General features: G+C 60.9%; 1 protein-coding gene across 2 annotated transcripts in view; it reads left to right on the top strand.

The window, feature by feature from the left end:
- Window positions 1–13,431, top strand: part of SDK2 (sidekick cell adhesion molecule 2) — a 250,550-nt gene that overhangs the window by 209,077 nt on the left and 28,042 nt on the right. Inside the window, exons 29-37 of one of the 2 annotated variants that reach the window (XM_004749035.3) lie at window positions 234–428; window positions 1,387–1,588; window positions 2,484–2,587; window positions 3,193–3,263; window positions 4,825–4,960; window positions 6,389–6,445; window positions 7,727–7,828; window positions 7,975–8,090; window positions 12,585–12,771. In XM_004749035.3, the coding sequence (XP_004749092.1) occupies window positions 234–428; window positions 1,387–1,588; window positions 2,484–2,587; window positions 3,193–3,263; window positions 4,825–4,960; window positions 6,389–6,445; window positions 7,727–7,828; window positions 7,975–8,090; window positions 12,585–12,771 (1,170 nt within the window). The remainder of the gene's footprint in view (window positions 1–233; window positions 429–1,386; window positions 1,589–2,483; window positions 2,588–3,192; window positions 3,264–4,824; window positions 4,961–6,388; window positions 6,446–7,726; window positions 7,829–7,974; window positions 8,091–12,584; window positions 12,772–13,431) is intronic. The other variant, XM_045085974.1, reaches the window with a different exon arrangement.

Genomic DNA, 13,431 nt, shown 5'->3' on the forward strand with positions numbered 1-13,431 from the left:
GGCTGCAATTCCTAAGCGTGACCAGGTGAGGGCGCACTGGCCAACTCCGCAAAGCCAGTCCGACCCAAGGCACGGAGGGACGCTGTCGGTCAGAAGCATCCTTTCCTATTCAAGGGTCCTCCCCTAACACACACACAGACACGCACATGCACGCAGGCCCCCGGGGGAAGGCTCACGGGGTTGAGGGACTTCGACCTGCCCCCAAGCACAGCCCGTATCCTTCCTTCCCGCAGCCTACCAGGTCACCCACCGGCTCAACGCCACCACGGCCAACACGGCCACCGTGGAGGTGCTGGCCCCCAGCGCCCGCCAGTACACGGCCACCGGCCTCAAGCCAGAGTCCGTCTACCTGTTCCGCATCACAGCCCAGACCCGCAAGGGCTGGGGAGAGGCCGCCGAGGCCTTGGTGGTGACCACCGAGAAGAGAGGTGACCGCTTCCTGGGGCTGGGGAGGCCTGGGGGGCAGCCAGCGCAGAGCGGGGAGGAGGGAGTCCCAGCCAAGCCAGGTGCGCCTGCCCTGTGCTCGCGGGGACCTGGGGATCAGCCAGTTACGAGCCACATTGCCCTGCCCTGGAATGGCAGGAGGGTTGCAGTCTCTGAGGTCGGGGTCAGCAAGCACTTGGTGGACTCCAGAAGCCGGGCTGGGAGGCCCCGTCCCGAGGATCCCGCTCTGCCTCAGCTGCTGGGTTTCTGAAGGGTTGGTGAGACCAGCTTCGGTCCTCTCCCCTGCGCTCAAAGGCCAAAGGCCCGGCTCCCCTGAAGTGGGCTGAGACCCCAATTCCTATGAATGTGGTTCGTTACACCGTGTTCCCAGGAAAAACCAGTAAGACAGCAATTGTCAACTGGAAATTGTCACAGCTTAAGAGGGAGCTACGCCCGGCATCGGCAGGTGGGGGGGGCACCCAGAATGCTGCCAACACCCTACAGAGCGCAGGACGGCCCCGTAACACAGACCCAGCCTCCCCAAGTGCCCGAGTGCCGAGTCTGAGACCCTGCAGCAGGGCCGGGGCGGGCAGGGCATCCGGCGGAGCCCCACCGAGGGAAGCGTGGGCTCTGTCCCACCCTGTCGGGGACTGCACAGGCCCCGTCTTGGCGCTGGGCAGGTGGGGCCAAAGGAACTGGGTGTTTGGACCTCCTCACTGCCAGCACCAGCTTGGGCTGTCCTCAGGAGATCTGAATTCCCGGGCATCTGGGCCTCTAATGAGCTGAGGACAGGTCACGGACCAGGAGCCACGGAGCCATGGGTGCCGGCTGTCGGGACCGTGTGCACAGAAAGGGGCTAGGGCTGTGGGTATCAGACGCCTCCTTCTCTTCCTTGAGAAAGCTCACCCCCCACCCCCTTCCTGGCTGACCCCCCTGCTCCTGTCCCCCTCCACCACCTCACAGACCGGCCCCAGCCCCCCAGCAAGCCAGTGGTGCAGCAGGAGGACGTGAAGGCGCGCAGCGTGCTGCTGTCCTGGGAGCCGGGAAGCGACGGGCTGTCCCCCGTGCGCTACTACACGGTCCAGACCCGCGAGCTGCCCGGAGGCCGGTGGGCGCTGCACTCGGCCTCTGTGAGCCACAACGCCTCCGCTTTCGTGGTGGACAGGTGAGGCCCCGGGCCGCCGGCACTCCCCTCCACCCCTCCCAGTGCAGATAGCACCAGAGGGGTTCCCGGGGTGGAGGGGAGCACTGGAGGGGGGCGTCGGGGGGTCTCCAGCATGCTCCTGGAGCCTGCCCACGCCCAGATGTTTTCCCCAGCCCGCACCTGCCAGAACCCCGCCTCTGGCTCTGTCCTAACCTCCCCCACCCCGCCGCCCCTGCTCTCGGGAGCCCTGCGAGGGCTGCCTCTTCATTACCTATTTCTGGAGCCTGGAAGCCCCTCAGGGAGGGCCTCACCACCCCTCCTCAGGCATCCCTGCGGCCGACAGCGCCTCCCTCTCCGTCTGCAACAGGGGAGTGGAGCCGGCTCCGAAGTCTGGCTTCGATTTAATTCCTAGTGGCTCATATTTTTTTATATTCTGGCTGACGTGACCCAGAGTTTTGAGCAATTCTCTCCTCCTCACCCCCCACCCCCAGTAAATCAAAAAGGAAGACTTTGGCCCGGAGAGGAACAAGGCTTATAGAGATGAAGTGCTGGTGAACTCTCGAGAACCTTGACCCCTGCTAAGTTTACTAAATTCTAGAAAGGGATGGCGTTTCCCGGGGAGGACTTTGCTCACAGGGAGGGCTGTCGGAGCTCTCCCAGCGGCTTGCCCCTGTGAGGTAGCAGACATGGAGACAGGGCCACCTGGGGGCTGGAAGCGAGGCCACACGTGGGCTGGCATCAGGCCCCGGAGGCCCTGGGCCCTGGGTGCCCGACGGAACACTCCTAGCTTCTGAGCCTTGGCGTTCCCATCTGTGTAACAGATGAGCGCCCTCTGCCCCCACCTTTCCCCAAGCAGGGACAATGGGGTGAGGCATTAGGGGGTACCTCTGTTCCTTGAAACTTCTCAACCCCACAGGCTCAAGCCGTTCACATCCTACAAGTTCCGCGTGAAGGCGACCAATGACATTGGGGACAGCGAGTTCAGCGAGGAGTCGGAGCCACTGACCACTCTGCAGGCGGGTCAGTGACCCCTCCACTCGGATCTCTTTCTCTTGGCCCACTGGCACTTTCGGGGCACTGGGCATGCTCTCAGGTCCGGCCTCTGGACTCCGCGGGTCACCCACAGGGGCCCCAAAGCAGCAAACCCTGGTCTCCACTTTTGGGATCAGAGGGGCAGGCGTTTGTCCACTGCAGCCGCCTGACTGGAGACCCCTCTTCGGAGGGGCGGGGCCCCCAAAGGTGGGAGGGGCGGAGGGCCCAGTGGGCCCTGTGTCTGGCTCCCTGGGCAGAGTCCCAAGGAATTTGGGGCCAAGGGGGCCTTTGCCATGGTTCGGGCTCCCATGCCAAGCCCAGCATCCTAATGCGTTCTGTCTCTGCTGTCCCCAAGCTCGTGGCCAACCCAGAAAACCAGTGAAGGGGCATTGGGGGGCCTTAGCAGCGGCAGCGCAGAGACCTGTGGCTCCAGGGACAAAGAGGAGGGGGCTCTGGGCTCTTGGATGTAGACTGGGGTCAGGGCTCCAGGCCTCCTCCCTCCACACTTGCAGAGGAATCTCCTCCCTGTGGCCTCCCAGGGGGCCCAGGCCCCAGGCCCCGGAGCTCACGCGTCTGTCTGTCTCTCTCCCCAGCGCCTGACGAAGCACCCACCATTGTATCGGTGACGCCCCACACAACCACCTCCGTGCTGATCCGATGGCAGGTACGGCCCGGCAGCCAGCAGGCCGGCGGGGGCCCACAGCCCAGGAGGACTCAGGCACCCCCTGTGCGGGGACCAGCAAGGCTGGAGCATCACACACACACACACACACACACACACACACACACAGCACTGCCTCTCCGTTCTGCTCTCCAGAGAATCCTCTCGGGCAGGCCCTGTTCCAGTCCCCTCCTGCAGACCAGGACCCAGTCCTCAGGGAAGTGACACAAATGGGCCGGGTCGCACAGCTAGTAAGTGGCAGGGTCAGGCTTCATGCCCTCAGAGCTGCTAGTCGTGGGACAGAGAAGTGCGTGGGGCTTTCAGGGCCCCCAGGTCCCCATGAATCCTGCCCACCGTCCGGGCGCAGAGAGAAGCCCCTTTCTCCACTCCTCCCCCCGTTGCCTGTTCTTTGGTGGGCACTGTTTTGTTTTTTAAGATTTTATGTATTAGAGAGAGAGCATGAGCAGGGGGAGCAGCGGGCAGAGGGAGAAGCAGGCTCCCCGCTGAGCAGGGAGCCCAATGTGGGGCCCGATCCCCAGACCCTGGGATCATGACCAGAGCCCAAGGGAAACACTTCACCAACTGAGCCCCCCACGCGTCCCTGGACAGGCACGTTGTCCTGCTGCAGTCTGAGGAGGTCCACCAGATGCATGAGACCAGGCTGCCGGTCTCCACCTGAGACCCTCCTGTCTGCTCTCAGGTCCGGCCTCTGGACTCCGCGGGTCACCCACAGGGGCCCCAAAGCAGCAAACCCTGGCCTCCACTTTTGGGATCAGAGGGGCAGGCGTTTGTCCACTGCAGCCGCCCTGACTGGAGACCCCTTGAGAGGACACCAGAAGGGGCCCGCAGCCCCTCCCCAGCCCGAGGCCTCACGGCAACAGGACACTCCGTCCGGGGGAAATGACCTCATGCGGCCAGAAGCCAGGACAAGGCAGGCAGAGCCCCGGGCCATCCTGGCGAAGGGGCAGGGAGATGCCAGCAGCAGCCAGGGAGACAGTGAAGGAGCTAATACAAGACTGACCCCCTTCAGTGGGATTTTAAAAAGCGGTCTCTTAAAAAGTCGCTTCCACCTTCTCCTAAATCCTGTTCTCCTACTGGGCCATGGATGGGAGCAGAGAGTGAAGGAGACGCTGATAAAAGGCAGGGCAAGGCCAGTGCCTCCAGCGATCGGGGGCGGCCTCGTAGGAACCCCAGGGGACACTGGCCAGGTGGGAGGTGGCAGGGTGGGTCACCAAGCCCAGGGAGGCTGGTGCTGTGTGCCCTTGGGCAAATTCCTTACCCTCTCTGAGCCTCCCCTCCTGCTCCGGGAATGGGAATGGCCCGGAGGGAGATTCCAGTTCTCCCTGCCTTGCAGGGACTATTGCAGAGATGAAACCACCTCATTGGAAATGCTTCTTAAACTAAAAATGCTCAGCGTCCTTTTGATTTCTTTTCCCAGTGGCCACTCAGGCTCGGCCCTGTGGCCACAGGAGGCAGCATGGGGAGGGAGAGAGGGGGGCAGAGCGGAAGCGGGTGAACCTCAGAGTTTCCTGCCCCTCCCCATTCTCCGCTCCCTTCCCTGCAGCCCCCAGCGGAGGACAAGATCAACGGCATCCTCCTGGGCTTCCGGATCCGGTACCGGGAGCTGCTGTACGAGGGGCTGAGGGGCTTCACGCTGCGTGGCATCAACAACCCGGGGGCCAAGTGGGCCGAGCTTACCTGTGAGTGGCATCCGCAGGGGTCAGGGGACAGCGGGGCGGGTACACTCCCCTCCCAGCCCAAAAGCTTTCAGCTTCCTGGAGCCACCCTGACCTGAAATCCACCCCCCTTTCCTGAGTGTGCTGCTTCCCACCACCCCCGTCCTGTTCAGCCACTGGGTGTTCACTGAGCACCTTCTGCGTGCCGCCGGACACTGGAGGCACAGCAGTGAACAGGAGAGATGTCTGTCCTCTGCCCTCTCGGAACTTACGGGCTCAAGGAGGAGGGGTGCTCCAGAAGTAAACTCACAATAAATGTCCAAGACGGTTGGCATGACGGCCTTGGAGGCCTTTTCCAGGGGAGCCAGTGCCAGGGAAGGCCTCCCAGAAGATGGCCTTGGCGCTGACCCTGTTGGGTGATCCCAAGTCAACCCCCCCGAAGCTAAGGGGAAAGCCCAGCAAAGGGTCTGCCATGGAAAGGGCCAGGAGCTAACCCTGCCCATCCTGACGACCTGCTGGTGGTTCTGTCCCGCAATCCTTGGATCTGGCCTGTGAGTCCCAGGGGGAGTCACAGCCCCGGGAATGACGTGCTTGCCCTTTGGGGCAGGAGAGCGATGGCCAGCCGTGGAGGACCAGAGGCAGGGGTGCGGTCGCCGAGAGAAGCAGGTGGCTGGGGCCAAGGCGGCGGCTCGGAACGGACTGGAGGGCTGGGGTGGCAGATGCTATGTGCCATGGACACCGTGACCGGCTGGCGGCAGGGCGGCGAGTGGTCAGGAGAGAGGAACCCGGGGACGGGGGTCCCTGAGCGGGCAGGAGACGGAGAGCGTGCGGGGTGCTCTCGCGTAATTCCCCTAAAGCGTCCGTGTCTTGGCATCTAACGAGTATCGGCGGACCACGAAATGGATGGACGCGGGGCAGAGGAATGTTCCCAGAACTCCGTGTAGCTGATCCGACAGCTTGCACGATTTCTTTCCTGTTTTGGCAGACTGTGCCCGTGGTTGTGATTTCATAGGCCTGGGGATAATGTGGTCCTAGTTCCTGGTAGTAAAAGGGTTTCTGGTTCAGAGGAGAGAATGAACCCCCCCCACGGTGTGGGGATGGTTCTGTCAAAGTCCCGCCTCCAACGAGGGAGCGACTGGGGACCGGGGCTCCCCCCAGGGCCAGTGGGGACGAGGCATCCCCCAGAGCCGTCCTCAGGGTGCGGGGCACCAGGGGGCTCGTGGTGCCCTGTGTCATCCCCCGCCCCTGCCGTCGTGCACATGGTCTCTCGCTCTTGCCCGGGGCCCCCCACTGACCATCAGGCCCCCGGACACCCCTTCTGTCTGCTTGTGTGCTCCCAGCGCCCCCCCCCACCGCCTGCCCCTCTCCTCCGGGTCTCTGCGGAGCGGGGTGTGTGTACTAACCTCCTCTGTCTGCTGTCTCCCCTGGCCCCCTCGGCCTCCCGCCCCGTAGCCATGTACGCTGTGCGGAACCTGAGCCGGCCCAGCCTCACGCAGTACGAGCTGGACAGTAAGTGTCCCTGCATGGCGGCTCCCAAGTGGGGCTCAGGCCTTCCACGGGGATGGGGAGCATGGGGCTTCTGAGGACACCCGAGCCCAGGCTGAGGGCTGCGCCCTCCTCAGGCCCCTTGAAGAATGGGGTCGCCCTAAGTGCACGTGACTTTCTGGAAACATGCAGAAATGTAGAGAGTGACCAGGGACGCCTGCGTCCATCAGGTGCAGAACGGGGGAGGGAGCGGCTCCGGTCTTGTGCCCCATGGGGGGACTGCGGCGGGGGATGGCCGGAGGTCCGTGGGAGGAGCTTTGGGTCTGCTGCTGTGAAGGGCAGGCGTCCACGGCACGGCCGCCCACCTCTCCCGTCGAAGGCACTTTTCTGCACGGCTCTGTGTTCCACGCCGATTCCCACCTCCGGAGTGAGCGGAACCCCCACTGTCCCCCAGGGACCTGGGGATGTTCCCAGGGGGGTGTCTGGTCCAAGTCTCACTCTCCTTCTAAAGTCCGTGGTTCTCCCTGAGGCCCAGAGCTTGGGCAGAGGGACCCTGTTCTCTGTACGATGCAAAGTGTGACACCATGGTGTCCTTCCCCTTCCTTCATCCACCAAGTGGCCCACACGGGCAGTGTGGCCGGCTAAATTAGGGTGACTCCCCCACCCACATTCCAGCGGAGGGGCAGAACTCCCCCCGAGGAAGGGGAGAAGGGCGGGGTGCCCAGGGAGAGGGGTAGGAGAACCTTCTAGCCTCCCCCCAGCCAAGCAGGGATGGTAATTGCCATCCGAGGTTTCAGGGCCCATTTTCCTGCAACTGTCTTGTCTCCCAGCTTCCGTCCAGGCATCCCCACCCAGGACCCCAAACTTGGCAAACACTTAGCGTCCCGTAGCCCAGAATGCATGTCCAATCAGCCCCTTCCCTGAGGGGAGAGCTGCCCGATGGGGCTGGGGCAGCTGGGAGCTTCAGGCATCTGCCATGGTGGGGACAGGGTGACCTGTGACCCGTGTGCCCAGGAGAACAGCACTGGTTCGCACGAGCTGTCCCTGCGCAAATATTAGTAGCATCTCTTTGAGTCTCAGAAGCGCTAGTGTGCTCACCCTCGGCTGAGCCACCCACAGGCGTCGCGTGTCCCCATTCCTGGGGGGCCGGACCACCTCCCAGCCACCCCAGTCCCTACGTCGTCTTTCCTGAACCTTCTGGCAGGAGCTAGAGTCACAGATGCGTCCTCGCAGACTCCGTCCTCTGTGCTGGCTCTGTCCCCTGCAGGGCGGTGACCTCTCTGTGCTTCTGCCCCCCTCCCCCAGACCTGAACCAACACCGGCGGTATGAGATTCGGATGAGCGTGTACAATGCCGTGGGGGAGGGGCCCTCGAGCCCCCCCCAGGACGTCTTCGTCGGGGAAGCCGGTGAGCCCGCCTGCCCTCCCAGCCCCAGCCTCTCCCACCCCACAAGTCCAACTAGAGGACGTAGGGGATTCGGGGGCCCCAACCCAACTCCTCGTCCTCTCTAAAGCCCACGGTGCCCCTCACTCACGACCTCTCACGCCCTCCAGTGCCCACTGCGGCGCCCCGTAATGTGGCTGTCCACGGTACCACGGCCACACAGCTGGATGTGACGTGGGAGCCGCCACCGCTGGAGAGCCAAAATGGAGACATCCAAGGCTACAAGGTACGGGGCGCTCCAGCAGAGCAAGGGTCTGGGGGTGGAGGCGGGGGGCCCAAGCTGCCTGATGGGGCCGGGGCAGCTGGGAGCGTCAGGCATCTGCCGTGGTGGGGACGGGGTGACCTGTGACCCATGGGCCCAGGACAGGCCCGGAAAGGGTGACCTGTGACCCGTGTCACAAGGTGGGACAAAGGGCCAGCTTGGGAGTGGGGGTGAGCCCTGGGTGGTAGGAGGGGGAGGTGGGCAGGTCCGCACCGGGTCCCTTGGCTGTGGGCACCCAATCCCCGCGGACACTGTGCACTAACGCAGCACCACACCTGGCCTCTCCGGCAGCCTAGCCCGGCGCAGCTCAGAGGCAAGAAGCCTCTGGGTCTTGCTTCAGGCAACACCCCTGACCTCACTCCCCCAACTCCCAATGCCAGCAAAAGACCCCCCCACAGGTGGTCCTTGGGCCAACCCTAATTACAAATATTGATTTGACCAAGTGGCAGAGGCGCCCTCGCTGAGGATGTAGAAATCTCTGATTCAAATTATTTCCAGATGTTAGAGGATGTCACGCATCCTAACAGCATTCATTTCATCTGCAGCATTCTCCGAGCCCTTTAGAACTCCTTCACTGTCTGGAATGCCTGTGTAGTCGGCAGAGTATAAACATTTGTACCCATTGTACAGATGAGGAAACTGAGACCCAGTTGAGGGGGTGCGGCAGGAGCACAAAAGAAGCAGGTAGCCAAGAGTCAGACGCCAGGTCTGCCAGCCCTGACCTTGTGCAGGGCAGAGGCGGCACGGCACGCCACCACCCAGCAGAGGAGGTGGTGGGCAGAGTAATAATGCTGTGTCTCCTTGGTCAGAGCCGTTGGTGTGTCCGAGGCCTGCGTCCTGGGCCAGGGCCCAGCACCACTCTGATTCCTGCTGGGGGGTTGTTCCAGGGGGAACAAGAGGGGGAGTGTGAAATACACCCCCCCACACACGAGGCCTCATGGTTTGCTGGCTCAGCCCCCTCATTGCACAGGCAGAAACCGAGTTCCCGCAAAGGCCAGGGGCGTGCCCGGGTCACCTAGCTTGTACTGTAGGGGCCCAGTTGAAGACAGAAACCCACATAGGAGTCTCTTTTTCCACCTAGGAGGTGGGAGGGAGGAGGGAGGCATCTCACCTAGGACGGGTGATACACTGCCCAGGAGTGCTGGGGGGAAGGCTTAGTCCCAGACCCCCAGCACAGGCCTCCCTTGGGAAGGAGGAGGAGGAGCCGGGGCAGAGCCTGCCACCGTTTGTAGCAGTGGACGGTCGAGGTGTGGAAGTCTCCAGCGAACATGTAGCCCCAGGAAACATGCGGACGCACGGACCGCGTCTATCACACGGCAGGTGTCTGTGTGCTTGGAAAATACGGAGACAGTTGGCATTCTTAGCTGGGGGCCTGGGATGGCCGCATCCCAGATGTGCATTAACCTCCACGGTAATTAGCATGGACGTGAATGATGGGCGGACGTCGCCAGCCAGTGAGCTTGGTTTGGGTCCGACCGAGCTGTGACATGTGCCCAGGCGGTCACCCCACCCAGCTACCGTCTTTCAGAGACGGGTGAGTATTGAGCTGTTATTTTGTTACCAGCGGTGTTTCTCAGTCTGGGAGGAAAGCAGTGAACAGAGAGGCAAACATGAGCTTAAATTTTAAGGGAAGAGGACCAACAACATGCAAAACAAGCTCCTCCAGAGGGTGGCAAAAGTGGTCCGTGGAGGGTGTAGAGCAAATGAGCCGGGGGAGGTTTGGAACTTTAAATAGGGCTGTTAGGAAAGGATTTAATGGGAACTGGACACTTGGGCAAAAATGAAGAACAAGGTGAGAATCACATGTTCTTCTGGGAGAAGAACATTCCAGAAAGAGGAAAAGAAGAGCAAAGATCCTGGGGTCAGTGGGTGTTTGGCATTTACAAAGCTCAACTAAGAGCCCAGTGCGTCCCAGTGTGTGTGTGTGTGGAGGGCAGCATGATAGGAGATGGGTCAGGTAGTGACCTAGGGTACATCACCCAGGACCCTCAAGGGCTTTGGCTGTCACTCAAAATGAGAGGACAGCCGTGGAAGGTTTGGAGCAAAGGAGAGCCACAGGCGATTGGGTTTTGAAATGGGGAAAGCACAAAACCACAAAGAGGGGGCTGAGTCATCTAGGTGAGGCATGGTAGTGGCTGAGGCCAGCCAACAGCGTAGTGAGAGGTATTTGTTCTCCAGCTTGTTGGAATGATGGAGCTGGTAGAATTTGCTGAGTTGAATTGGAGAGCGAGAGAGGATTTACAAGCAATTTGATGATGGAGCTTCTAGGCACAGAGCCGGAAGAGACAAGGGGGCAGAAGGAGGAAGCTGGCAGGGGAGAGCTGGAGTCGGCTCGAGACATGGGTCAGACCCCAAGGGGAGACGTCACATGGAGCCGGTTTCCGTGTCTGGAGCTCGAGAGCTAGAGTCTAAGCTGGACATGTGAATTGTGGAGTCCACAGCATGTAGGTGAAAGCCCAGAGATTAGACCCAAATAGGAAACCCAAGAAGAATGAAAATTGAGACCTAGGACCAAAAAAAGGGACTGACGTCTCAAAACCTACATAAAGAACGTACTTCCCGGAGTAGGGAGGACTATGTTATACTGAATACTGCTGAGAGCTCAAGCAAGATGAAATCTAGGAAGCAACTATAGCCCAAGGACTCAATCTGGCCCTCCACTTGTTTGTGTAAATAAAGTTTTATTGGAACACAGCCACACTCACTTGTTTACAAATTGCCCGTGGCTGCTTTTGAATTACCACAGAGATACGTGGCTGCAAAACCTGAGATCTTTATTACCTGGCCCTTTCCAGAAAGCCTGCGGAGCCCAGGATTATTGCATTAGCCAGGTCAAGTTCATAGGTTACTCTGATGGGGGGGCAGCTTGGAGGGATTCAAGAGAGGAGGAGAGGAGGCAGCGAGGACACATACCCCTTTTAAGGAGTGTTGCTTTAAAGGGAAAATGAAACAGGAATTAGAAACCGTCAACAGAGGGGGTTTTAAGACTGAAGAAATGCCGGCTCGCGTCTGTGTGGATAATGATCCAGGAAGAGGGGAAATGTGGTGATTCTAGGAAGAGCAGAAGCTGGGGAAAATCTCATCTGATTGCTTCTGGGTTAAGGAGCCTCACGAGGTGAGGGGAGGGGCAGGGAGGAGCAGTGGATGAGATCCGGATGTAGGAGATGCGCCCAAGGCTGGTGGACCACGGTATGTAGCACGGTGAAGATTGAAAGCGTGAATTCCCTGCGGCGGCGTGTGGCTGTGGTCCGGATTCAACCAAGGCTCAAAGCTGGCCTCTTGGATCTGATGGAGCCCTAAGCGCAGGGGAGTGAAGTGGTAGATACAGGGGGGGATGACTTTCTACATTCACTGTCTGCATCTGCACTCAGCAGGTCCCATCTGTGTGCTGAGAACACCCAGATCTCAGGTGTTGACCTTGACCCTGCACCCCTAATTCAGCGGGAACTTGGTCCACTATATTGAGTGCCCGTCACTGGGAACGGTACACGAACAACCACATCAACTCTCTCTCTCATACCTACTCGCATCGGAAGAATCTGTTTTTAAAAGTGGGCGGGGCTAGATGAAAGCAAGGATTTCTGGGTGACAAGATGTCCGGAGTGCCAGGTGGGGGACCTTGGCACTAGGCTTCCTCCAGGCAAATTGAGAAATTGAGGTCCGTAGCTTGCAGCAATCTTCTCGGCCGGCAGGTGGCGCCAAATACTCGCTGATCGTCGCCGGGGCGGGAGGCTTGCGGCTTTCCCGCCCGGCTCTGGGTTCAGAGTTCTTGACGCTAGTGAGGAGTCCTGAGCTTCAGGGACAACACTGTGGCTCAGGGATCACCTGGCGAAGTCCCTGTGCTCATGAATGGGGCGCTGGAGGCTCAGCCCCAGGCCGGCCTGCAGACCTGCAGGTGAATTCACCAGCGGGGTCCTTGTCAACCAGCAGGTGCTTTGTAGCCGGTGAAGGGGGAAGAGGGGTGGGCCTGACTTTCCGCATCCCTAACCGGCTCCCAGCTGATGGTGGTGCCGAGAGGCTGGTCCTCGCACTCTCCTCTCCGTTGGGCCAGAGTCTGGGGGCCCAGCCCAGATGTCTCAGCTGGGCCCCCACCCGGCACTTCCCTCCCCAGCTCAGGGTCCTGAAGAGTGGAGCTGACTTCTTCCTCCTGTAACCGTGTCCCCTATCCCGAGGGCTGATGGTCCTGTGCGGTGCTAAACCCTCCCGTCTCCGGGCCGCACAGATGCGTGGGGTCTGTGCTCTCCTGGGACTTAGTGCAGCAGAGACTGAAGTATTCGCTGTGGTTCTGGAAGGGTTTCCAAAACCACTCTTAAATACTTCTGTACTGTTCCCTGAGGGACGCACGCAGCGCATGTGGATGGTACCATCGAGGGCGTCTCTGCGACCCTGGGGCTGGCAGGGGGGCAGGAGGAAAGCTGAGTGTGTCCACCTCACTCCCACGATTGGCTGTGCCCACAGATTTATTTCTGGGAAGCCCAGCGGCGCAACCTCACAGAGCGGGTGAAGACGCTCTTCCTGGCCGAGAACGGCGTGAAGCTGAAGAACCTGACCAGCTACACCACCTACATGGTCAGCGTGGCCGCCTTCAATGCCGCGGGGGATGGGCCTCGGAGTCCCCCCATCCGGGGCCAGACGCAGCAAGCAGGTGGGGGAGGGGGGCACCAGGCACCTGTGCTCCTGGGGTGGGGGGGGGGGCGTGGTAGAAGCAGCCGCCTTATCTGCTGAGACATCTGGGCTGGGCCCCCAGGCCCAGGAGATGGCCTCCAGAGCTGGAGAGCACAGCCCCAAAAGAGGGTGCCTCCGTGAGAGTGCTCAGAAGACAGAGGCTGTCCCCAAAGAGCCTTAGAGAGAGCCCCCAGATGTCCCCGGTTCTCCCCACATCTTGTAGCCCGCCAACCCCATTTCTGGCCGGGCCTTGTTCTGACGCAGCTTTCTGGGTCACGGGGTCACGGCCCCGGCTTTGTTCCTTCAACAAATATTTACTGAGCATCTTCTAGAAACCCGCCCTGTGCTAGATGCTGGGAGCACAGCAGCCCAGGTCCCCACCCTAGGGAGTGCGACAGATGGGAACCACCTGTCTAGATGACCCTGCCTCAGTGCCGTGAGTTTGACCAGTAGAAGGACGCGGGCAGGGGTGAGCATGTGGCCGTGGACAGGTCTGTCTGCTGCGGCCTCTGACGGCTGACAGCTGAGACCTGAGGGGAAAGAGCCCAGCGTGGGAATCCTGGAGGAGGGGTTCCGGGCAGAGGGAGCAGCAGGTGCAAAGGCGTCGAGACCCGGAGGGGATTAAAGGAGCTTTAATGGG

Source organism: Mustela putorius, unplaced genomic scaffold (genome assembly GCF_011764305.1).
Source record: "Mustela putorius furo isolate JIRA1106 unplaced genomic scaffold, ASM1176430v1.1 tig00000873_pilon_pilon_pilon, whole genome shotgun sequence".
Classification (NCBI taxonomy): Eukaryota; Metazoa; Chordata; class Mammalia; order Carnivora; family Mustelidae; genus Mustela; species Mustela putorius.